The sequence below is a fragment of the Opisthorchis viverrini genome (genome assembly GCF_000715545.1).
Source record: "Opisthorchis viverrini unplaced genomic scaffold opera_v5_280, whole genome shotgun sequence".
Classification (NCBI taxonomy): Eukaryota; Metazoa; Platyhelminthes; class Trematoda; order Opisthorchiida; family Opisthorchiidae; genus Opisthorchis; species Opisthorchis viverrini.
The window spans coordinates 333,849-361,339 of NW_008751939.1; the positions used below are offsets into that span (position 1 = coordinate 333,849).

At 41.1% G+C, this 27,491-nt stretch overlaps 1 protein-coding gene across 1 annotated transcript in view; it reads right to left on the reverse strand.

Annotated features, from left to right (window-relative positions):
- Positions 1–13,408: 13,408 nt before the first annotated feature.
- The window catches only part of T265_09507 (hypothetical protein), a gene marked incomplete at both ends in the record, with an annotated part of 60,834 nt that continues 46,751 nt past the window's right edge, over positions 13,409–27,491 (reverse strand). The window contains 2 exons of the mRNA XM_009175595.1: positions 13,409–13,788; positions 21,878–22,089. Coding sequence (XP_009173859.1) covers positions 13,658–13,788; positions 21,878–22,089 — 343 coding nt within the window. The remainder of the gene's footprint in view (positions 13,789–21,877; positions 22,090–27,491) is intronic.

The window sequence follows — 27,491 nt, forward strand, 5'->3', positions numbered from 1 at the left end:
CTAGGCGGTCTGGAGGTAACGTCTTACTGTTTCCGTGACAGGGGGGTGAGGTCAGTTTCTCCTAGGTGACTAGCGTGCCAATATATATGAAACCAGCGATGCTGCTCCCTCGAAGAATAACAGGTTAGAAAAGGTCGGCTCTACAATCAGCACACTTCACCCAACACCTAGGTGACTAGCGTGCCAATATATATGAAACCAGCGATGCTGCTCCCTCGAAGAATAACAGGTTAGAAAAGGTCGGCTCTACAATCAGCACACTCCGATCACCCAACAACTGACCGTGACCGCCAGCGCATTATGTAATACGACAGTGATACTTTTAAAAACAGAGTCTTGGGCTGCTTTAAATGCACCTGCTGCGCTCAGCCGCACCAGAAGTGACACAGCAGTCTTACCTCCTGTGCTCTCCGGTTAGGCCAAACTCCTGTACTCGAGCAGGTCAGACAATTGAGACATAGGCTTCGGGCAAGTTCCCCAAAGGGACCACATTGTCTGCTGCCTCGTGGGTCGAACTCCGGAGTCAGAACTTAGACGCAGGGTCCCTGAACAAAACCTTATTTTCCCCCGCTGCCTTGTGGGTCAGCTTGTGAGTCAGAGGCTCAAGGTGGGGTAGCTGAATCATACCGTTCCTCCATCTGGGCAACCTAGAAGTACCATTTACCCTTGCAGCCACTCATTCGCAGCCACTATTCTAATTGGGCAACATGCATCTTTTGCTGAGACATTACTCTTCCTATCTTTCAATGTATGGTGTTTCTCCGCAACCTGCATACAAGATCCATTGTGCACCTCAGGCTGCCTGGGGTGAACTCAGGTGTTCCACATTTCACTATTTGTGTACCTGGTGATCCTGAAGCAACGGCCTGTGGTACGCAGGCTTCAAGATTTGCACTCAGCCCCAACACTGAAAGCGCAATGCTGGATCCGAGTAAACAGTCGTCAGTGAGCTGTGCGGTTGTCTGGCTCAATTATGACCAATGCAGGTTAATGAGGCAAACGATGTTCATTTATCAAATCAGCATACGCTCTGATAGACTGCAGTTCTTAAACTAAGAAGAACGGGTTTTTATTCAAGGTATTCCACGACTGATGCGATCAGCAAGGAGATGTACGGTATTCCTGGATGGTAATATGAAAACCCCAGTTGGACGACTAAACCAAGAAGAAGCATAGTTACCTGGTGGATTTGAAGTCGATACCCACCGTACGGCTAATGGCGGGTAACAGCTTCAGTTGTGGGCTCATCCTCGTCTGTTCCTGGCCGGCATGGAACTAACATAAACGCTCACATCGAGTTACTTGAAGACCACAAACCGCAGGATAATCTTGGATTCAGTTAGACCATGTCGATAGCAGTTACCAGTGGAAAGTGTCAATTAAGATTATCGTACATAGCTTGACTCCGATCATGCTAGCGTGCGAGCCTGGTTACCACTTTGATTTAAACCAGGACTACGTGTACCAAAGCGGAGCAGTTCCATTCATCAACTTCGACAAATTTCAGTGTCTCAGGCTTACTCAGCTGACTTGAATAGGAAGCTATTGGAAACGCACAGTCATGAAGCCACAGGAGATTGTTTAAGGGTTAAATAAAAGCCAGTGGAGGAGGCCACGCTTCCAGTTTTTAAAACTGTTCAAGTCATCGGACTCGGCCAAATAAACAGTGATGTCGTTGATATCAGCAGATCTTATTCCTGCCAGAAAAGCCATATCAGCAACTAACGATCGTGATAACCGGCGCAGATCCCTCAAACACCGATTAATCGGGGGCATGAGGAATAACAGAGAACGCTGGTTCATTTCAAAGGCCCAGGGAATGAAGAAGGCTTTTACAGCAAGCAACAGCCGCGCTCCATGTCATGTAGTTCGATCAACCGGTTAAAATAAGGCGTGTCAACAAAGACATTTGCAAAATGGACCAAACTGCAATTTACTCCCCCACTCGCTATCTTGAGTGATGATCTAAATACCTTAAAACCAGTCCATTCATCACAGCCACTGCAAGAACGTAGTAAGGCTGAATAGATAGTTGACACAAAACGGCGTCATCAGCGAAAATCCTGTGTGAGATATCAATCCTCAAGGGTAACAAGGCAATTGGCGCGCAAGTCTCACAAAATACACACCCTGATAAATAGTCTAAAAACCAGGCTGGAGACGAGTTTTAACGTAGAATTCAAATCGGTCAATTGGAAATTCTCGACCGTCATACCAGTTTTTGAAAGTGCAAAGGAACATCTTGCGAAAATCAGCGTGCATCAGCCTGGTATCCATCGGATGTAAGGTGCTCTCTGGCAATACCATATGGGAGGTTGATCGATTATCGGGAGAAACGGATTTGTAGGCGTCAAGCTGGGGTTCGCCCTGGTCAAGGGTGGATCGACTATATATTTACCTCGAGAAAAGTTTTGAACAGCGCCATTGCTTCACACGTGGTAGGTTTGCTGTGTTCCCTGATCTGGAGGCTGATCGTAGGCAACTTTGATGGCATCTGATAAACCAAAGATATCCCTTTCAAATTTATAATTCTTATGAGGGCTCCATATGCAAACTTCTGTGGGCGCGTACGAGTATACTGCAAGATACTTCCCAAGTTCATCACATCCACTGATGTAAGATAAGGCTACCCCCTTTCACCTTACCTCCTCAACATTGTTATTGGTATGCTGCTTGAAATTTCTCTGTTGGCCTCTGGAACCGCAAGGGTCAAAATGGCTCGGGACGTTTCTTCACAGACGCTGAGTACGCCGGCGATATTACTCTACTTGGTTCAGATTCTTCCAAAATGCAAAACACTTTAAATAACCTAGATAATTCTACCTCACGGTTCGGTGGCGTTTCATGGCTGCAATGTTCAAATTGTTGCTACAAGACTGGGTTGGATCAAACCCAGTCTCATGCTTGCAGGGGAGCCTGGGAAGATGTATGAATTCCGGTGTAATTTTAATCTCAGAGGTTTTCACGTTGTCCTTTTTTATTCCGTTTTATTCCAAAAGCACCTGCGTCCTGGTTGCTTTTTAAACCAACTACACGGAATCTTACTTATTGTGGACTCTAATTTCCATCTAAAAGACGAGATTTCAGAAATCAACTCCAGCAATTGAATTATTGCCCTACTAAAGAAGTCCCAGAGAGATTTGTTTAGAGGTTACCTTTTTGTATAACCCTTTATTACTTGCATTAGTATATCTTGGCAAGAATCACTGATTAGCCGTCAAAATGGAGTTAGGAATTTCGGTCAGCGTGAACTAGAGAAAGAATAGCTTAGACAAAGTCACGTTTGATCAAGGACGACATTATTCTCAGCCCTAAGCTTAAGTATGACAAACGGTCCTAGTAGAATTAATAGATTATTCTTTTGGGAAGAACACAAACAGTTTAATCACGGGATCTGGAAGGGTCTTTCGAAGTCAAGATAATGTCTCACTGCTGACAGAAAGCCGTTTGCATCGGTTGGTTGTACGGATAACTGTTGTGTCAGTTGCTACAAATCGTTCACTTTGAAAGCTTATCAGCATCCCCATTATTTGAGTTATGTTGTCAGAAGGCAATGTTACGCAAACAAAATTCATAAACTGTCAATAGCCCCAGACAATCAGGTGTGACAGAAAAATGTTTCAAAGCACAGACCCGACCAAGAATTCTACTATGAATTCAACATTAAAGGCAATGAAACCTGAATTAGTACGTTACGCCTTACAGCAAAGCGGTTATAGAATTTCTTAGCAATTTCCAAAAAAATTTAGTTGGCCTAACAATCGATTATAAAAACTTGAGAAATGTAACCTCAATACTAAGATCTCAAGTAACTCCTCGACTTTCCGAGATGATTTGAAGTACACTCCGCAAATTATATCATTGAGTGTGTGAAGGGTCATTTTAGTTTGTTGCACACTGCAGACTAACTTCCTTAATGCATTGAGTTCTGTTGTGTACTTGCTTGGGTGTCTTTATCTGGTATGTTCTGGGACAGGCCTACAAATGTTTTTTTGAAACCACAGAATGACGAAAGGCCTACGTCAAGATATGTACGAGGAGGTACTTTGACGCTGCAATCAATCAAACAGTCAAGAAGAGAAGGCGAAACTAGAATGAAATTGTAACTCTGAGTGTTGTCATATGCAGCACGACCGAAACGATCGATGGGATTTATGCCCTGTTATGATGCCAATTCTTTCCGATATTTTTTAGTTGAGTTATTAGTATTTCAAAGTAAATCAGCCCTGGAAAATTATTTCTTTACCATCGCTTTGTCAGGAAATTCCTCAAACGGGCTCAGCGTAAAAAATTCACCATGAGACCATTCTGCATCTAGTTACACATATCACTCTGAACATTTTCAGTGAATGTTTTGATGATTGTCAAAGTGTTTATTGGTAGGTCTCCTGCCTCTAGAATTACGGCGGTCGGTTTCTTTTCCTACCAACCTGCCCGTTCACTAACGCCTTTATTTTGTTCTTGTTTGTTCCCAGTGTAAAGTGAATGCCATAGTTAGTTTTTCAATGGTTAATTTGTTCGTAAAAATTGAGTCTTCTCTGTGTCATACACAGGCTAAAATTATATCATCGTTTGACACATGGTAGCTGCTGCAGTTTTTGCATTGCGAGTTCAGTAATGCAACCTCAACTAATTTGAGTTTTCCATAGTGTTCTCCAATGAAAACCATGTAGTTTTTCAAACCCAGTTACAGTAGATTGCGTTTATCTTTTGTCCCGAGAATTCAAGGAGGACAGTGATATAAGGTTTATTTTTTCATCGATTGCGACAAATAGTAGGTATCCACAAAGTTTTACGTAATACCTTGCGTTGACTGCCAAAGAGTTGTCTGCTGCTGAAGGATAATTAAACGGTGGCAACCGGTGGTCTGGAAATATGGCAGCAACAAGTACGAATGCTCATGCTAACGGGACTGATGCACTTTTTATGCTTGCAAAGATGGACGTTACCAATGACAGTTGTGTTTTCAAGCATCCTACAGGAATTTCGGTTTACCTACTGTTTAGTTATTGACATATTATGTCGATAGGTCCAGGTGGTAAAGCTTTGTGGAACCTACCATGATAGTCTGCACACCGCATCCGTAAAGGTGGTTGTAAGTGTATTTCAGAGCGACAAATCTGTATTCTCACCCATAAGGTATACATTCTGTCCATAAAATGGTATTGTTCGTTCACGATTCACTCTAACAGGCTTGACGTTTGGGTTTTGGAGGTCTTTTGTTGACGGTTGTGATGACCTTTAATAAACATTCTTTCAATACGCTCTAGTTATTTCTAAACTAGATGACTGTGGAAGTGAGTTTTTGATCCTGGCGGGTTGCGTAGTTTGACTGTCATCGGGCACCGATGACGTTTTCAAAATCAAACACAAAAGCATCTTGCCAAATCTGTGGATAGCACCAATTTATTGTTTTGAGCGACAAACTTAATTTCAGATATGGTTAACAAAATAGGTCTCGGAGCCTAACATACTCGTCAAGTCACTCAAAATTCAGAGCTAGTAAGACGGCGTATTTTGCTCATCATTGGAATGAGATTGCGAGTTTATCGATTTTTTGGGTCCTTAAATGGAATCTAATATGAATAATGAAAGCGACAGACCCGTGGATTCTAAGGAGTCTCTTGTCGTCAACAATACGTTGATATTCGTTTGCAAAATTTACAGCACACAGGTTGTCTCAAGGTTTCGGTACAGTTGATTTAGCTTAGAAACCATGGGATGAATGACCAAAGGTCACAAATGGTTTCGCCTTGCTTGGGGTCAAACAAAGAAACCTGGGACTTCACAACGCTGACTTAACTATATTCGGAACGTAAACTTCGAGAATATTGTACACTGGACACTAATTGCGCTATCGACCGAGGGACTCCATCGAAACTACAGCGGACTCCTCTTATCAACTCTCATTTTTAGATAAATTTACCCGTTCCAGGTGTATTGTCATGGTACTTTTAAGGATGCTCGTATATTACATGTAACGTGAAAGATTTAAGACACAACGTTTTTATGACGTCTTCAACAAAGCAATACACTGTATGGGAATCAAGTGTGATTTGTTGCTCACAGAGATTCAGCCAACGCACAATCCATTTACAATCCAGGGAGAGGCACCCGAAGCTTTGGAGTGTTTTACTTATCTTAGGATTTGTATCAGTTACAACTGTAATGTAACAGGTTAGGTCAATGAATGAATTTCTGACGCTGAGTTTGCCTTTGCTAATTTGGGGCAACTGTAATGGCGAAGCGTCATCTAGCAGGATCAGGCTACATTACCAACCCTTTTGCTGTACGAAAGAGAGGCGTAAACTATAAGAGTTGCTGAACTGCGAAGTCTTCTGATCCCTGAAAGACTGCAGTATTCCATGCCCAGTTCAGATTGATGCAAACAGAGCAGTGGTCAACTAACGACCGGGCAGAGGGGTGCAAAACAGTTTGAAAAACGTCTGGGTACCGTCACTGCGACCTGCCTTCACATATGTGGTTCTCGCTATCCACGAATGGGAAGGCCGCAATATATGGGTGACAAGATATGTAAATGACGTCCCTGTTATCACTTTCTCTTTGGATTGTTTAAGCGGGTGCCCGGAGGTGGAGGCAAATTGCAGTGATTGTGGTGAATAAACATTAATTCCTTTTCTCATCCACTTTTGTTCTTTTTATCACAACAGCACTTTCAACTAAACCGTTTGAACAACACTGAAGCACTACTGTTTTATCATTGGTGTCGCGCTGTCCGTGGTGCTGATGATGCGTGTGCGAGCGTGATTTTGCGCTTTTCAAACCAGAATTAAATTTTATTTTGATAGGAAAACGTTTCGGAAAACATTTTAGAACAAAATGGACTCATTCATCTTTAACGTTTTGCGTGTAGTTCGACTGTGATTAGTTGAAAAGATGTGACAAATCGCGTAGGCGTTTTTTTGTTAACGCTTCAATGAGTGATTACAATAATCCATTGCGTGTCGCTTTGATTGGTTTCACATATTCTCTTTCGGCTGCAAGGTCCGTCATTGGTTGTGCAACGAAATTTCTCATTTGGGTTGAAAATCTTGCACCTATCGAAATCTTTTTGCCCATACTGCACTGCACTACTCAAGCCGTTAGCTATTTAAAGACACCGCTAAATCATTCCGTTAAATCTTCCGTCTAGCGTCTATCCCTCTGTCAAAAGGAAAAGGAAAATTCAGCATAAACTCCCTCTTTTTACCATGCTACATAGCCTCTAGATTATTTTGGATCAGGTTTTAGCCGAGAAGATGTATTTGTGTTCCATTCACTCCGTTTGAGTTATAAATACAGAAAGAAAAGCACCTTGGACTACTTCGGATCGCACTGTTCTAATAACCTTACTCGTTAAACAATCATTGGGACAGAAATTTTCATCTTACTAACTCTACTGCTCTATGAGAGTTATTTTAATTTAAAAAATCGGGATTGAAATCGCCGAACAACTATAAGCAAGGGTAGCGATCTGCCAGATTTCACACTAAGCCAAAAATTTGAGAAGCAACAATAATTGATCGAAATGGTGATGCTGACTGTGTATAAAGAGCGATTAATAAATTGGTGGCCTGATTGAGTACACAATCATTAACATTAGCAACTTAACGCTTCTGACTGTATAATTGGTCAGTAATTTTTTCCAGTAGAATGTATGATCTTATTTCTAAAGTATTCACGTTCGTCCCATTGATTGGACAACAATCTCTCTTCTGCAACCATTACTTGATGACAAAGGAACCTTGGAGGTAAGTGATTCCGAGGTGACATTTCGTGATATACGTTAGTATTTTAAACAATGGCTGCCTGTTATACTCCAATTCATGTAGACAGCGAGGTGTGAATACCGATCACATTGTGGTATATCCATATAAATGTCATATCCATGTGAATGGTACTGATGGACAGAAACGTTTTTTGCTTGAGGCGATATTCTTCAAACTGGGGCAAAACACAATGAAAACATTTCCCGGGTGCTCTCATGATCAGCGGAAACGGAAACGTGTTCTAATGGCCGTTTCTATAGGATAGGATATAACAAGAACCCATGCAACATTCATATGTTCGTTATTCCTGCTTATCCTGTTGAACACAATTAACTAAGAAAACATTTGAGCGTCCGTGGAGAGTTGAGTTGAATCGTTCGTTTTTGAGGAAATACATGTGATATCGGTTAGCTTATCCTCGATTTATGCGTGGAACGCGAATTTTTTTTATGTACTCATGCCTTCATAAGAGAAACTTGAAAAATTGTCACAAAAACACTACAAATATTTGCAAACGACCGGACGTTGTGCCTTGCTTTTAGTGGATTCACGAGGATAAGAATAGGTAATGCCAGGTGGGTAACCGTCATTGCCTACGTCGATGCTGTTATTATTTCGAGAAAATGTCGAGCAAAACAGTATCAGTCCTTATTACCGACAAACACCCACCACTCCAATTAGGTTTTCTTGACTATGTGAACTCCACCATACTCTCAAATGGCAAAGCATGAGAAGAAATACGTGTCCGAATTTACAGATAAGTGAACCTCCACAATGTACCGTAATGACGTTAAGAAATAAGTGTTCACACAAAGTTCCGTATGTGATACAATTGTTCGATTCACGCTAGCCTGCGCTTATAAGATCAGTCATCTGCAAGCTAACGAGGTTAACAAGTGGTGACTCCTGAGACAGATACTGAGATACTGTGCATCTGACGACGGTGTAAAGAAACGCTGTTATGCCGCTCTGCGCCTTCCTAGATCTATCAGTAGCACAGGTTTAGTTTGCATATATTCTGCATGCTGGACTCTAAGTATCCAAAACGTCCCTCTCGGTACTGCTTTGTCTAGATTTGTTTTGTGTTACCGCACAACAGCTGAAAACTTTGCCCCTAACAATGAAGAGTGATGATGGGTCCCTGAGTTTTCATGTTGTCTACGATAGCATCCAGGGTCTGACACTGACGCCGTGCATGGCGACTCAGCATGTTTTTAGGCACCAGCGACTATTATCAATCCTAGGACATGATCACTGAAAAGGATATACTTGATGCAGGCAGGCAAGCTGAGAACTAGACAGTACAGAGTGAGTGGTGTGAAAGCCACGAACGTCCTGGAATTTGCGTGTACGTCTCGCAGCATGAGTATGTTTGAGATCTCGGCTTGGAATTTAATTAGTAGGTCAGGTGCAGTTTGCCACAGGTGACCTGCATTCGTATGAGAATTAGACTGGTCCATTATTCAAAAACAAAATATAAGGGAACAGATGAGACCGGACCGCCTGTCCGGAAATCAGACGTCAGACACTTACAAACTGTTTTAGCAGGTTCAAGGCCTTCACATTCACAACAACCTACACGAGATTATCCTCACCAGTTAATGGTTCACGGCTGTGACAACGCTTCGGTGTGGACTAGTTGGTTCTTGGTAAAGGCCGTCTTCAGTTGATGAGACATCATGGTGTTTTCGGTAATGTATTCTGAGTGGAATCACCACTACTTTCCTTTTATTCTTCTCTCGATCAACGCCTGCTGAAACGTCTTAATTTCGGGCGATATGAATTGCTGTGCAACACGAAATTCAACAGAACTCACATTTCACACCACTTCAATCAATGATCAGCAACTTACACTTGTATAGACGAGATACACTACTAAAATGGTTGCTGAGAACTTTGATAGGCCACGAGTGGTTTTGCTGTTCTTGGGACTCGTCAGGTAGCCACAGTACCCGAGTTCTTGTCAACGTCACGGGAGATTCAGCCGGGCTCTATGTGAGTCTCCCGAAAAAACAGATCGGTTTGAAAATGAGTGTTTTTACTAATTGATACTATTTTAAACGTTGACCATTTGTACGATCCCAAAGGCTTTGACTGTATCCACAAACTTAGCTTCCTATTGACTGTGGTTCACTGAAACGGTTTATATTTGACCAATTATCACAATAGCATTGCCTTTCTACATTACCTCCGTTGTATTATCCAAGCAAACATTGATGTTGGTTGAGGAGTATTTTATGTAGAGGAGAAACATATAGATTTACCTTTGTTTAGTAGAACAAGTAAATGATGAACAGTCCCCCTAAGGTGGACCCACGCGGGAATAAAAACAGAAAATCGAGGGCTCTTGAAAGCTCTGTGACGTTCTGGAGAACGATCTAAACTTGGCGACAAGGCTGAGCAACAGTCCTGAGCAAACCGAGAAAAAGTAAATCAGAATAACCCGGTATTCGAGGGGTAGCACAACTTTCCATCCTAAAGTCTACTGAAAAGCGCCCAAATGATGGCAAGAATAATCGAGAGCAGAAGTAGGTCGCAAATCATGGTATTAATTAATCGACATCCGTGGGCGTTACTCCAGGTTTGTAGGTGACGTTGGGAATGGAACTTTACCCCTGATGCCAACTGCGGGTGGGCTAAGCAATTCATCTTCACTTTCACAGCCGATAACCTACAACTTTTGAACACATAGTAGCGTTCTTTGCAATCCAACGAGGCTTGGTCAGTTTGGAATACGGATCTGCTCCACTGAAAAAATTTCATGAGGCTAGATGCTGCCCTGCTTAAGACGGAGGCCTCAGAATAGTCATATTCTAAGCTTGACCATTTATTAGATGCAAAAGGAAGCTTCTGAAGTCATTCATCAGAGCAATTGTTTTGAGGTCCCAAGAAGTCGTGTTCAGGAAACAACTGTCCCACCTATGTCAAGAGCGAACTCTGCGACCGTTGATTCCATAAACCCGAGAAGCCTTTCTTATGCCATCATGCCAAAATGTTTCACGAAACTATGATTAGCTAAAGGAGAAAGCTGTGCTGTTAAGGAAGAAGCATTTGTTATTGTTGAACCGAATTCCCAAAACTATTTTCTGTACGCAAAGTGTATCCGATACGTCCCGCGGGGTATTCCTTTCTTCACAAACCGGAGTTCGAATCCGATCAAATATTATTACGTCTTAGTTTGGACAGCGGTCTACCTAGTTCAACCAGTTAAGGTCAGGCGATCGTTCACCAGAACGGCAATCGAATTTAGTCGATGAAATACAGCAGTTTGGCAAAACCAGGTCCCTGGTAACTCATTACCCTAGCTTTGTACCGTTTGGTTGCATGAGAATCGATGATGCAACGAAAAATACCTACTTTGTCACAGATATTATTTCCTCGAATGGGATTCTGCTCCTGGGTAGGCGGAAACTGTGCCAAGACATCTACGGCAGTGGATTTCAACGTCAATTATGTGAACCGCGGCGACAGGTCTTTTATTGGAATAATAATGTGCTTAAAATGGTACACAATTTACACACCGAACCGAAGGCTGCGAATAAAATTTATGTCAATATTTCATGGATGCTCGTTGAAGGTAGTTCTAACCAGTATCACGCTTATTACCTTCGCTTCTCAATTGTAGGATGTCCTCCTCTGTCTGATTATTCGTAAGTCCAGTGGCGAAAAAATCAGACTATCAAAGAGCTCGTGCCACATGGAATCAGGCAGCAAAAACCTTAACGTGCAAATGTGGATCTGGTAACTTTATCTGCTTGTCACTCAAGAACTTTGATCACAAAAATTTTTGATTTTTGCATTGAACATGGTAGTTAGACACAAACGGCTTTTGTAATACATCGCAATCAATATACTTTAGTTCGTAATCTAGGTGCTTACGCGATTTGAGACTAGAGAGCACTATAGAGCATATATTGTGCCTTTTGCCAAACCATCAGTACCTGAAATTCTGGTAACAATACTTTCTCGATTTCAAACGAATGGCATTTCTAAATGTGTCTAGTTTTTAGGGCAAAATGCCGAGCTGAATTAACTGAAAGCAACATACAAAATTCTGGCCGGATGTAACCAGATGTTTTTCAACGTACCACAGAAAATGTTTTTGACAGCTGGTTATCCGTGAACAATAACGAGTATTTTAGCATCGCTGACTCACTCTAAACCTAAACAGTGACCTATATACAATGTGTGACTCCAAATCCGTAGTCGAAAACTTTCAGTGGGATTTTACTTTTTCATTTCAAAACTTAAATTTACACCGACTATCATTGCGTTCAATGGCAGTCAAATTCAAAATAGTTTTCGTGATTAACACCGATCAGATATAATGATTAATAACGATTGCATGGACTAAACCACCTCAACACTTGGGAAAAAACCAAGCACATTTGCAATGATTTTTATCCGTAGGTGATTTGAAAGTGAAAGTAGTACTCAAACTCCACATTTTATGTGTTTATCCTACGCCGCGATTTTAGATAGGCTAGCTTAACTTTGGTGGAATTCATTCGCATATCCCTAGTTCAGATGTTTGTGGTATGTGTACTGAGGTTTGTCGAAGCTGCTCAGAATGTGCTGATAAGAAAGATTAGTTACACTGTTGATTCAGCAGTGAGCCATATGAATACCGAACTCGTGTTGAAAAATGGATGTACTAGCATAAAGTATCTAAGAAGTCTAGTTAGATCATTGACAGAAATACCAATCCTCGACGTTTAAAATCCACCTTCCAAAGATGACCTTAATCACTTTCATTTGCTACGCAGTCGGTTCTGCGAAGTAACGATTTACTTTGGCGGATAGCAAAATGAATATATACTGACGTGAATTTGTTTTCTGTACGTGCTAGACATGAATTCGAGATGCGCAATAAAAGTGGCAATTTTCATTTATTTCATATTGCTCTTCAGATACATTTGTTAGGCTGGACGCCGACGCAATAACGCGTCAGTTTTCCCAGGACTGTTGCTCCCTCTGGTCATTTCCAAACAAGCAGAGGTTTGTGTGGTCTGTGGTAGCGTCAATTCTTAGGATCCTAGTTCATCCTAGGTCAGCAAGCACTACATTAGTTGTTTTCCAGATTCTCCAAACCTTATAGATCTCAGGTGCAGTCGAAGCTGAAGCAGTGTAGCACTGCTGTTTTCGTCCTCAGGGCATCTCGCCACACCCAGTTTACTGTGAACGATGAAGAAGAGGTCTTTGTGCGGTAGTAGCCATCCAGTTATTAGGGCGAAGAATTCGGTTATCGAGTTGGCGCCCACGTGATTGCAGTCATCCATAAATATAGCTCAACGGGATCTAGCCCGGATCTAAGATTTGGATTTGGGTTGTAGACTCGGGCAACCTATGTAATATCTGTATCCAAAAATTTTAGTGATGACATCTTTTCTAACTGTTCAAACCACAATCCACGATGTTGTGGTTTAGAATTCCCATGGAGCTCTTTGAGATGTGCACTGCTAGTGATTCCCAATAAGGATGGAATAGTTATACATTGCTGTTGGGCTTTTTAGCTATGACTGGCCGCACTTGCATGACGAATCTCAGTTGAAAATTAAGAAATATCATGATAGCAAGAAAACACTTTGCCAAACGTTTAACACATACCGTCGTGTTTCGATACCATCATATAAATATTCCCATAATGTACACAAAAAATAGAGGTCAATATTAGTGCGTATTCATTAGTGGCCAAGAGTTTGAGGTGAGCCTCGGTACATTATTACCATGGTAGACTGATTTACATCAAATTTAATGAATCTGGAATAGTGTGTTGACGATTAATTAACTTTTAGAATGGAAAAACTTCAGCCTTTGAAGTAGTCAGGAAAATGCCACGTGGTCTGTGCAATAGACCAGAAGATCCACCACCGGTTTATCCTTGGGTATTAGCGAAATATTTTGTGCAAAGGGAGCGTGGCGGACACCAGCTGGTCCGGTTTTCTGATGCATTCTGACCACAGGGAAGCTTCTTCTATTGCGCAATCCCTCCAAGATTCACGATGACTTTCCGGGTCATCTGAAGTAGGACGGGATGGAAACAATATGGAAGAATTATTTTTAACTATATTTATTTCGGGAAAGTGAGAAATTTGGAGTCCATCACCTTAAAGCAACCAGCTTTTAGGACCGCAAATTCACACTTAAATTTCAATAACATCTTTTATAATCTATGCACATAAGCAAATCGTCTGATTGCCGTTAAATTTTAGATCTCAGCGGTTTCAAGCAGTCAACCTGAAAAATTACGTAATCTACGCGTGAATGTATGGCCTCAATGAAAAAGCTTGATAAACTTCCATTTATCGAAGAATGAGCTGCATACTTTGTCACCAGAAGATAGTGACTGCGCATTTTTACGCTTTTATTTAAAATATCGGGTTGTTCCGCAGCCCAAAGGTTCATGATATAGCGAGACATGCTTCACTCATATACATTCTTCGATTGTCTTGGTATTGCTATTGCTTTTTTAAAATTTTGACTCTTAGAAGAATTTAGATCTGAATAGACTCTACACAGTGCGCGGTTCAAAACACGTGAAGTACATATATCAAATCGGTTTTACATGAGAAAGCTGCGTTACGTTAGTCTTTCCACGGGAATTGATTAGAAGTTGTATACTGTACAGGATATTGTGTATTTATATGATTCAAGCTTCTGATGCAAAAGTAAAGACTATGGTAAGGTATACCACGCATGGAAGGACATTCGCCAATTCTAGTGAGCAGGCTATGGTAAGGAAAGAACTCAACTCTAAGGGATACTGTATGTCCATCCATAAAACATATTAACTTGATTCTTCACTTGTTTTCCAATCAGACTTGTAGATTTTGGATCTTGAGAGGCCTTTAGTGTTAGAAGACGTTATTTTGACAATGGGTTAGAGTGAATTAGATTGTGAAACGCATTGTAAGGGATACAAAAAGTGCTGTATGATATACATGACATATATGTGATAAATATGAGTGATCTGTTAACCAATGGGGAATAAAGCTTTACTTTTCTACAACATTACTATAACGCACGCTAGAATTTTGAGTGAATCTGTGCTCGAGCTACAATGTTTCAGTGTTCAGTCTATTAAAAACCGATATAATAGTTGCGAATGGGAGACCTTCCGAAAAACGATCAGAGCAGCCCCAAAGTATCCCCAGTATTCTTGATCCACGGGCATCACTGAACTTGGCGTTGATATTGCAAACTCAAATTTGCCACTCTTGTTACATCCGTAGTTGTTTTGTTTCAGTTACACTGGCCTTGTCACTGACGTCCCAATCGAAGTTCCTTCTAACATGAAATCACTCGCGAAAGATACGTACACAACAAACAATGTGATACAACCGCAAAAACTCATACATCAATTTATTTGTGCGCCTTACATGGAATTCATAAAAAAATTCATTCACAAGCTAATTCATTAGCGTAACGTCCGAAGCTTGATTTTTGTTATTGACTCTCCTGAGTGATACAGTGACTTAATATGGTACTCAAAAGAAATCTCGTTTACAGTTACGCAATTTCAGAGATGCATATGTGGAACAGAAGAAATAATGGAATCAGTAGTTCACAGGGTCAAATGAGTTACAACATTGTTAAGGAGGTTCGCGGAATATTGCTGGCAAGCCAACCTAGGTTCAAAGACAAGGAAAGCATTCTCGTGGCCTGAGCGGTTACTGAAAACTTTGGACGGCTCGCCAAAAGTTTTACCTTTCTGGAGGCTCATCAATTGGGCGTGTTCCACGCTACCGTATGAGTGAACGCCAAATTGTGCACAACTGGCCGCGACTGCCTGTCTGCTAAACAAAACAGTGTTGATGGTGAATACAAAAAATGTGGGCTTTTATCGGGTCTCCCGCCAAAACCGAATAATCTTGCTGGTGAGCATGTTTCTTTGGTATATTACAAAATTATTCCACCACAAAATCCTGAGTTACGTTTTCGGATTCCCGGGCTTTTGTAAGTGATAAAGTCTCACTCAAACAAGTTTTGTTAGCTGCAGGAGCATCGTTTACCTGACCTTCAAGTGACTCGTATAACCGGTATTCCTGAACCAATAAGGATTATTGTGGGTTCCAAAGCCTGTCATGCCTCTGTCAAATGGTACAAAACTCTACGCTGAAACAGAGTTCGTATTGACTTTGAACTCGAACAAACACCCTTAATGAATTTCCTGTGTTCAATCACAGCCATAAAAAGTCTGAAAATGCATAGTGCGAATTGTGTGGTACAGCTATCAGCAAAAAATCAAGCATCATTAAAACTGAAACTCTCAAAGTAACTCTTAGATGCTTCTGAGTGCAGAGGAGGGGCTCTCTGCGATTAACTTTTATGGCCCCAGTTTAATCTCTGTGATTTTAGTCTCTTTGGATAGTATTTGCAGATGTGTTGAGCGCTAGCGAAAGCGAGGCGATTGACTATTTGACGAAGAGTTTTGTGGTGGATTGGATTTGAAAAGCATTCTCAGTATACGGCGGAATGAAAGCTCTCGGAGTGCTGTTGGGAAGTATATCGATATATTGGTGAGACTGCAGATAAAAAGGTCACATATTCTTTTATCAGGACAATGGTAACGCGCGACTTTACCAGAAGTGAATGATTTTCTGAAAATACCAACACTTTCTAGGGAGTATAAAAGTTCACAACTGCTGTTCATACCGTGTTTATTGGGAAATATCTGGTGATTTTGTGAGATGTATTCCATCCATCTAGTAGGTTGATGAAATAATCTGGCTAAAATGGACGGATGGTTGCATTCAAGTGATGAGTTAGTAAGTCCATGAGGTGGAGACGTGGGGAAAGGTTGTGACAGATCACACCAAACTCTGTCTTGGAAATGGGAATATATACTGAATGATTTGCGTGAGCACCATCTCCATGTTGTCTTGCTCTGGGATGTGTCGGCCAAAAATTTGTTAATTCTGGCCATGTGGGATTTTTGTGTGTAGGATAACCGCGTGGGCCCAGTATCAGGCTTCAGAATTAGGTTATTCTGGTTCCTCTGTATTCCATGCAAATGTTACTGTTCGTTTGACAAAACCTTCTCCTACATCGAATAAGTAAACACTTGGCTAATCCATCAAATCGGTAGACTTTTGAAGCCGTTTACATTTCAGGAAAATAAATTTTCCAAAAATGTTGATTCACCTGCTCAAAGTCTGTTTTTGTAGTGCTCCAACCAATTTTTTGTAAAAAATCCTGATGATAAACCAACCTACTGGAGTCAAATTCGTTTCACATTTGAAAAGATTGCGTACACATCCACAAGTCAGACAGAAAGTTGCTCTCAAATTCGGTGTTCCCTAAAATTACTCTAACAATCTGCACCATCGATTTCTTATCTGGTTCATCGTAATGGCCTACTGGCTTGAAAATTCAATCCGGCACATATATTATGGTTATTCACGAAGGGCTCCCTGGGAGACATTGTTTGAAGTTGCTCTTCATTTCAGGTTGTGTAATATTATCCTTCGGGTGTTTGACAGTGAAGGTTCGTTGAACAGAATCTTGTGTTATCATAGCGAGGAATACCGCTCGTAAGAATTTAAAGTTTTTTGATCCTCTAACTAATTTCAGTAAGGGAGTAAGAAGAACAAAACTTTAAAAGATATTGATTCTTTGGCTCACTTAGGCTGTTTTCCAGTTTCTGTGGTCATCTTTGCTTTTTTCCTCAATTATTTGAACAGCTGATGTAATAAATACATTTGAGCTTGACTTCAACTGGAAGTAATCAAATCTCACAAATTTCCCTAACAATGAGTTAAAACACCTGAGACTCTGGTACATCGATTATCGATTCTTCGAATCCGCATTTTACACACTAATTCTATCTGTTTCTGACGCCTGTCGAAAAATGTATGATTTATTAGTAAAAAACAATCCCAGACTAAAGATTTGCTTGTCATCTTTGTTTTCATCCGCAGCAATTTCTCCTCACTTAAAATCTGGGAGCGGAAACTTGTGACAACAAAGAAAAATAAAACTATATTCCTTGTGTTTCGAGGATTCCATAAAAATTCTCTGGAATAAAGTTATTTTTAGCAATCTCAGATAATGGATCGTCTGCCATAAAACGAGCAAATAAGCCAGCTTTCTTTAGCTTTTCTGGAAACAAACTGAACTCTGTACAAAAATCACCGTCGCTCCAAACAGCTTACACGTATTGTTATGCTTGTGCTAAGATTGCTGTGCTCAGTTTGATAGCGGTTCACTTATATTAAGTGGGAAAGATTTAAGGATGTTACGGTATCTAAAATGTTCTGATACTCATTTTGATGAGACTTATCTGGCCAACGCTGAATAGCGGACAAAATGTCCGGGAGGACAGCCAGGTATATGGAACTTACACTGTGGCGAAATGCGGGTAGACTTGCGATTCTGTGTGAATGTCTTGTTCGGTTTGTTGACCCTTTGTGGCCAGTACATTTGCCAGACTACTACATCAAACAGGAAAGTCAGTTGGTAAAGAGCTAACAAGCAAGATGCATTCACATTGCATTGAAGGTTGTAATAAATCACTATTGATCACCTCCTCTCGTGAGGGAATATTTTTAACCCGGAAAACGTCTTGTGCTGTGTTACCTTCTTCAGGCAGTGACTTTGCACCCATCTGTATGAATTATTACTGACCAGTAGAAAGGTTTTTTTTGCCTTTCTTTCAGTAAAAANTCTTGTGCTGTGTTACCTTCTTCGGGCAGTGACTTTGCACCCATCTGTATGAATTATTACTGACCAGTAGAAAGGATTTTTTTGCCTTTCTTCTCAGTAAAAATGGATACGTAAAAGTGTTTTGTGGCATTTATACTCTCGTACATACCTCGTCTACTTCGGTCATTTTTAGTCATTTTTCTCTAAAAGAAAACCGAAAGCCATAAATCAACTAATTTGCGGTGCTTTGAAAATAATTTGCATGAGAAAGCAAGCCAAACGGGGTGATTATGCATAAAACTGTCCACTACAGGCATGGTCTATTGTCTCATGTTTCAGAATCTGTTGTTAGTCGACTTTTTGTTCAAGCCATTTTACGGTTGGGCAAATATGGGAAGGTCAATAATGATGTCACCGGACGCTGGTTCATTATTTTTCTTCCCGGACGCTGATTTGTCCTTATTTTTTATCACTAACGGCACATCATTTCATGTTTATTCTTGCCGCTGCAGCGCTACACGTCATCACAGATGTTTGCTACGAAGCATTTAGTCAAGCATATTAAGGTGGCTTCTTAAGAGGTAACCTACAGATTTTACACTATTACGCAAGTCCTTTGTAGTTTTACATCTCGATCCTCTCTCCAGCAAACTGTCAACTTTCAATCCTCTCCTGGGAACAATATATCATTACATGATTACTTTACGAGGAGTGTCCCATTCGGTTTCAGTGGACGTGTTTGCCGTAACGAGTAACACATTAGTACACTAATGGATCGGTTCGACGAAAATAAACAACGTTGTGGAACATAATGATCATATATCACAGTGAGTCATGCAAACCCAGGGTCTCAGCAGCAAACGAAAAAGCATGCTAATGAAAAATTTGATGGGCAGCTCACTAAAACACAGCCAATCGATCAAATAACCTTATCAGCCTCCGTAATAGCTGTAAAGCAGCAATATTATGGGAGTGTAGGGCTATTCTTCTGAAGTCACGGATGTAATTACTGTATTAATTCCTTTCGTTCACTACTCCGTTGCATCAGCATACTGAGTCAGCTTATTGGAATTAATCAAATAGATCATTTGAATGATTGGTTAAACAGTCTTGTTGATACCACCATCTGGGATAAACATGGAATTCTCAACATATTAGGTCATTGGTCACAATAAGGAAGTAATCAAGTCGTTTCTACCAATCACTATGTACATGCGCTGCCAATTCTGTAGTATGCACCAAACTTGTCCTTCTATTAAAGCAACTTGTGCTTTGCCTTGAATGCTGTCGAATCTAATCACTCATTATGCTGTCGTGTGATGTCTGTATCAGTCTGAGGTAAATAGATTGAATTTTTCCATTTGTCGTGAGAAAATAAAAGTGTTAGAACCGTGGACATTATTTAGTGACGTTCATGCTAAGACAAGGCGAGGATCGCCACGAATTCCGACTTTGTACACAAAATCAGTTTGTTGCACCGAAGTGACGCCGCTTCAGCAAAGCGTAATAGGCAGGCTGTTTTTCCAACGGTTTAAGATAGGTAGGGAAAATGCTCACCAGGGGGAGGCTACCAGAGACTGATTTGTTTAAGTCTGTTGCTGCGAAAACTCGTCGTGCTTCGTTGAGTACCATAAGCCACAGACTCCTGTGCGAGTTTCAGTCAACCACTGCCGCATCAGTCTAAAATTCTGACCCCCATATTATTGTTATAAGAACTTTTAAGGTCATTCTCTGTTTCCTCTTTCCACTTAGCCAAAAATTTCCCAGGTGTCTTATCACACAACTCACCATTAGGTTCTGTGCTGAAATAGTGTTTCCTGCTTAATTTACGAAGACTCTACTGGCCAATACTGTGGGACACATTCAAGATCTAGGAACATATTAAATATCTGTCGTCTCTAGAAACATTTTAACGGTCCTCCGAAATCATACAGACGAACGACACCGAGTGATTATCCCGAAAGCGCAACCAAACTGCGCTTATGTTAAATTCACTTCTACCAGGCGGAAGGTGTTGATAACAATTCATTACTGAGAGCGAAAACTGGTGAATACATGGGTACCGGTAGGGAAGAACAGTCATATAAATGTTTCTGACTGCAGCGCTAAACGCAGTGCTCACAGTGTGAGCAACATAAATGCGACCTTTCCAAAGACCAGGGGATTTTTGAGGAGCCGAAGTTAATGATTATCTTATGCAATTTGGATAATTTGATCCTTGAACTTAGACTTTGAAATTGCAAGGCACTGCAGATAGTAGCACCCAAGTTCTATGCGACAGCTTCGTTAGCTTCAACTACAAGGGTACGTCAGTGCTAAGTGCCGGTGTGATTGCCACTGGAAGAGAAGGACTGGTTACGTGAAAATAATAAAATTGCTGACTGTGTTATGCATACAACTGAGGCTTTGTCCATGGGTGAGAAAACTATATGGGTGCCTTTTTTGTCACTTCATACTTCAGCTCTGCTTGAAGTGCTTACAAGGGCTCCCCCTTTTTGTGAGTCAGTAAAGGTCGGCTTTACAGTAGTACGTTGAAAAACCTAGGTCACTGCACATTTAACTGTGGTCCCTAATTTGACGTAGGAACACCTGTGGCATGAAAGTGAACCGAATCATGCTGCCGGAGTGCAAGTATTCAGTCACATGCGCATGTGGATTCTAAATGCTCGCTAACTGTGTGTTCTGTTGGCTTTAGTGCCGTTTACCATTTAAAACGGTCAGCAGCCATTAGGCACAAGATGGACACTATCCAGTCATCTAAATAGGTTTTTCTTAGGGTGCCCAAATGAAAAGCACATTACAGTGAAAGAAAATTAGTTACAAAACATCACCGCCATTACTCAAAGTAGGAACGACAATTAATGGTAATGCATGTGAGATGCTTTTGCTTACAGTGACCGAAACAGAGAACCAGCCTTTAGTTGCTTTTTTTTAACCTCAAAATGGCGTAAGGTTTAGGCACTGATGAAGTTTTTTTGTCCGATGAAAAAAGGTCCGTCACAGTTTAGCAAACTGCCAATCATTCTGAGTAGCGGTTAGTATTCTCTGCCATATGAAGGCCTGTGCAGCCTTGATCCGTGATCAGCAAGCGAGATGAAACCGCCCTTTAGTCGTATTTACTATTAATGACGGAGATGACCGAGGACAGTGCGATAACATGGTATCATATGACTGCAGGTGTGCGTTTGTACCTATCAATCAGTCAGTCCCCTTGAGTGCACTCACCTAACAAATCGAGAAACCTGATTGTTGCTGTTTACGTTCGAGTTGTCTAAGTAGTTCCTGAGAACGTACGTCTATTTGGTTCACACATATCCTCATGATTGTGCGTTTGACTGAAAGTTCATTTCTATTTACTTTACGCAAAAATTACATGTTATTCCAAAACCGACAAAGATTTGCGAAGTTAGGATCACAATTCAACCTATTTGGATGTGTTCAGTTAACACAGACCATAAACTTACTTGACGGTACACACAAACGTATCCCGCCCAGAACATGATCACCCTTCCTCCCGATGATTCGGTGCATTACCAACAATTCCAGCGCTAAATTCAACAAATCCTGTTGAATTACTTCCTTGAAGCGAATAACCGTGTTCCATTTGGGATTGTTTGTTTTGGGTATGCTCTCCGTTGTGTAACTTTCGAACTCTTTGTGTTTCGACACTAAGGAACTTGGAATGGAAGATAAAAATGTGTCAGGAGGCCCGAAACTAACGTGAACCCAATTATTCACCAATACACATGGAAAAATGGATTGTACAATACCAAATGGGAACTTATGAATGATAGTTAAATTAACCACATGGATAACTGAAATGAGCGAGGGTATTTTAGGCAACGGAAACAACCAGTCTGTTTGTCAACCCATTTTATCCCACATAAATTTCAGTTGATTCACTGACTTAACTGCGTACACTATCAACTTGGTATTTATTCCACCTTCATGATTAACACAAAACGCTGCACATGTCAAGATGACCAAATCACTGTTGGTGGTGTAAGGAGATTAAGGAATTCTAATGGAGATTTTATCCGGTGATCAAAGCCAATCTATGCTGAAAAGTCGAGAAGCACTGTCGAGCTGTTTTATCCTCATAGCAGGGCGCACTCCCGAATCTGTAAACTCCCAGCTGGAACACTTAATGGTTTGGCTACGACGGTCTAATCAGTAGCGTGATCAACTTGCACTTATATTGCTAAGTCCCCCGCGTTCATTGGCTACTTGAGCAAACAATTCTCATACGGCGGTTTCATTCATCGGAAGAAATTTATTCTCTCTTCTTAAACTCACAAATCAAAATACCCCTTGAAACGCCATAATCTCTTCACGCTACCAACAGTCTATTAGTAGCTCATCCGATGGGTGAAACTTACATCTGAGATGTCGTCGATCGACTGGCCAGTCAACACGTGTGATCATGTGATGGGATTCCCGTGGTTGAAGGATGAGTGGTGCTGTATACCACTTAAGTGCTAGTTAATGGTGTTGCTTATCAGTCACACGTGGCTGAACTATTATGCGTCCAAACTAACAGTGGCGTCCTGGGTTCTAAACTCTCTGGCATTTTGCGAGAAGCGCACTACCGGTGATTCCAAATAGAGACGAAACAGCCCTCCAGTGCCTCTCGAAGTTCTAGTACGGATTGGCTTCACTCACCGCATAAAATGTCTATCGAAAAAAGCAAACCTCTGACCTGTGTTTTTCCCCCTAAAACGGCGATCATCGGGAACATGACTTCTCTGCCGGCATCACTTCGGAAGTTCTCTTTAGTATCCAGCATTAAGGAAAAACTTTTACGCATATGTGCACGGCTTCCATAGATTACTATTTTAGACAAAATGCTTTCTGACCTTTGGCTAAATTTGTCCTGTGAAGTGAATGAAGTGCACGTTTACTGAAAGGTCTTTGACTTTGGGAATAAGTAATGGTTGTTTAGCGACATACACTCAACTGCAAACAAATCTGGTTTTGCGAGAGACTCACTTAGGACAAAGCTGAATCTCTCGTTTAGGATGTTTCCAGGCAACTCAATGCGCCGCATCAGAACGCCTCATGATGCTACAATATTCGAGATACCGCGACACATGTATATTCGCATTTAACTACTATAAGGTTGCTAAAACATTACATACGAGGGATTCAGCTGGGTTCCATATAATTCTCTCACAAAACCAAGTTTGTTTGTGAATGAGTGTATTTCGCTAAGTTCGTGTAATTTGGTTTCAAGTGGAACATAAGGTTGACGAAAACTCGGAAACTGCGCCACCTGATGAGCCCCAATAAGGGCGAACCTGGTCGCAGCAGCCTTATGAGTAGTGAGTTACGTATAATGGCTGTTTAGTTGGAGCAAAGTGTGTGTACTTCGAACTCACTTAAATGTTTTCCGTTAATGTCGTTTCTTGCTTTTAAGGTGATCTCTCAATCAACACTTACGTCATGGCAAACTGTCTGGTGGTCTAAAATTGATATTACATACTTTTAAACATTCTCTGTTCATGCTGAGGTTGGAGAATTAACCTCCTCCTCAAATTAAAATGGCTGCAAGGCCGTCTTACCGAATACTGGTATAACAGGCTTTGAGCACTGTAGTAGAAATTGAACTTTAAGTGCAGCACAGGTGCTCACTAACAAAAGTAAAGTAAATGGCAAGACTATTAACCTTCTTTACTGTCTTCACACATTTTTCTAGCGGCATCGAAGTTATGGTATGGCCGCAGGTCAATGGTGAGTGACCACTACTTGGTAGCCAATAAGCAGCGATAATGCGAGGGATAAGACTGATCGGATTAAGGTGCTCAGTACGTGCAGGCTCCATCACACCATATTAGTTGTTATATTCATTCGTTCACATTTCTCGAGGGAGAATTGTACTTTTGAGTAGCCCATGAAGTAATAAAGCGATATGCAACAGGCCCTGTTGAGGTGAGCCACTGTCTATGAGGCTGGCATGATTCCTTTTAAACAGGGTAGAATGTTTCACATAACAGAGCATTCCGATGATGAGTATATCACTTTCCAGACGGACCGTCAAGCTAAACTTTGTCTGCGGTTCTTCGCTGCTGATATGTCACTTAAGGTACGCAGACTGTTTCACTGCACCTTATTCCGAAGTAATGGCAGGGTGCTTTTCGTCAGTGTTGTCGCGAACGTTTTCTCATTTTTTTGGTTAAACATCAGGCTTTTTACACTGGCTTTGCCTCTCTACTCCCCTCGTCACCTTTGTTCACAGGTGAATGCCAACAGTCACCATTCGTACACTGCTACTGATGGTTAACCTAAACCTTCTGAATCGCACGAAAACGTTCTACACAAACGACCTGTAGCACTGACTGCTATTGGTTAAATAAAACAGTAGTAGTTTCGTTCGTCATCCACAGTGTGAACCGCCTGTTCATATGGTTCTCGTATGACCAAACTTACTCATGTACTGACGCAAGTATTCCAGCTTTTGTGCACTTGGATAATTGGGAAGTAGAAATGCACAAACCCATGATGTATCTATACGTTGCATGTGGTAAAAAGGGGATTGCTGGTTTTAATTTGGACTAGCTCAGCCAGTTTATCTAGAGATTAGAAGCAGTTTCTGTCCTAGTTTTGTCCTTAGAACGGTATTTCCACAGGCTGTTGAATTACGGGGTTCCCCCAAGAGAATTTTTAGGTGGACGGCATTTCTATGAATGGTCAATCGGGTGTCGGAAACCGAACAAGCGAAATATATAGGGACCGGCAAGTGATTTTTTTGGGACGCGAAATCTTAAATAAATTGGACCAGGAATGCATGATTTTGGCTTAATTGAAAAAGGGTCTCTTTTATGGGTTACTCATAAGAAGAATGACCTTAGTTCCTTCTGCAAAATGAGGATCTGCTGGCTTCCCCCTCAGATTCATCAAGTCTCGCTTACGATGAGATATCCTGAGGTTTTGCGTAGGCCTTTCCGATAAAAAAGTGACTTCGATAGAGGAATGGAGTGTTCCAGACAAAAACAAAGCATGTCAGCGAGTATCTGTTTCCAGCTTGCCTGAGTTGTAATCTAGCCGTCTTCAGACGTCTGTCACGGCGTAGAGATCTGCTAGCCATGTGATACTCCGTTTCAATGTATGATACTTAGTTACAACAACGCTGACTCCGAGGCTCGCTTATCAGCTGATATGAAAACTATTGTTACCTAGATATGTATATTTTGGATGGATGGTCAACGAAGTCGAACCAGCACATTGTGAAAGGTTGACACAATCGGCACATGCTTTTCAAATACTACTTGAATCTGGAAAGAATTCCATTCTGTCTGCTGAACAGATGCGCCAGTGACAAAGTCATTCAGGCAAGCGGGTTGAAAGAAACACATCAAGCTTAATGATGTACATAATGTTTATGCAGTTTTAGCTATCCGATCAACCATTCTAAAGCCTTTTGCAAAATTTCTAATCTAATCAGTATGTAGCTATTCTTTAGCTGGGATGACAACCACACCGGTAGAGAGATAAACAATCAACCAGATCACCATCAACCTTACTCGGAGTGGTCCCTGAATTCAACGGAATGAAACGATTGTTCTATCAATTAATCCTTCACGCGAGATAGCATTAACTCATGATAATTGACGTACCCGGTCAAAAGCAATACATAGCTGAATGTTTCTGCGATTTACGAACCAAAAATTATGAGCTAATCGCATGTAAAGTTTCTCCACATCGGCGGTTCATTTCAAGCGGATAAAGTTTTCAATCAGGATGCATTCCGATAAAAAATTGTTTTCGTTTTTTAACCTGTCAGTAGACACCCAATTTATAACAACTGTACGGACGTTTGCTCTTTGAATTTCAGGATGAAGGAATTTTAATAACCAATAATACGAGCCTTTTGTTTGTTTATTTCGATGGAGCTTTGCTGGGACTCAAGTAATCAGCGGACCTTTACCAGATTAAACCATTTTGTACGCGAATTAGGGGGCCCATAACCCAATCAGCTCACTAGAAAGCGAGAATCCATCAAGCAAATATCGTTCTTCCCAGGGTTTCGTCACCGCTGTTCTCGAACAAGTTACTTTTAAAGTACATTTGTAAAATCGCACAATGTTGATTGTTGTTTCTTTAATTTGAAGTTGTATTTAGCTAGGTATTTAATTCGTTAAATATTCGATATAAAATTTTTGATACTTCTACGTCCCAATTTCTAACACAATAATAATAATAATAATATGTGTTTGTCACTCAAAGTAACCATTTTTAGAAGGGCCTTTTCTGTGATGTGTTTTTATAGCCCGTCTTGCCAGTGTGGAGAGGACTGGGATTTCTCAAAGCGGTTTGCAAATACGTTAATGCAACTCTGGAGGTGAGCTTGGTAGCTGAATGATGACAGTCATGAATGCACAGGATTCATCTTCGATGAGCAGGTTCATCCCTAGTTATTTTACAGAGCCATTGTACTTCCTTTACCCCGGTCAACTCTTCCTTGGATTCATCTTCGATGAGCAGGTTCATCCCTAGTTATTTTACAGAGCCATTGTACTTCCTTTACCCCGGTCAAACTCTTCCTTTGTCTGTTGCTGTTTACTGCGTCTACCTCATAGACTCGATATGCATGTGTAATTCCTCATGAACTTTTAACCTTTGTCGAACCAATTCGGTCGGGCATCCGTTACGCGCGCTTTTTTACCATTTTGCGTTACCATGTGTTGTACCCAGGCGTGCGTCGTAAAATACGATCGATTTACGATCTTATCCGGGCTTTCTTTGGGCTTGCACTACTTCGCGCAACAGTTTAGACGGTTTAGAGGTTTGCACCACTTTTATCACGTATTTCGTACATGTAGTACCGCGACTTTTGATAAATCTCAAAAATCCACAATTTCTGGCTTGCGCGTCACTCAAGTGGGCTTTCCTGAATACGTCGAAGTATTCTACAGCCATAATAACGACTTTGAGAGGCAGACTCGGTTAAATTCTTAAATTTAATGATGGCTTAATGCTGGACTCCGCTATTTTCCACTATTACATGTTTCGTATCTTCAGATAGATTCAGCTGATCTTTCTACCTCACCAATCTACAACTTTATAGTTGCCTGGCCACCG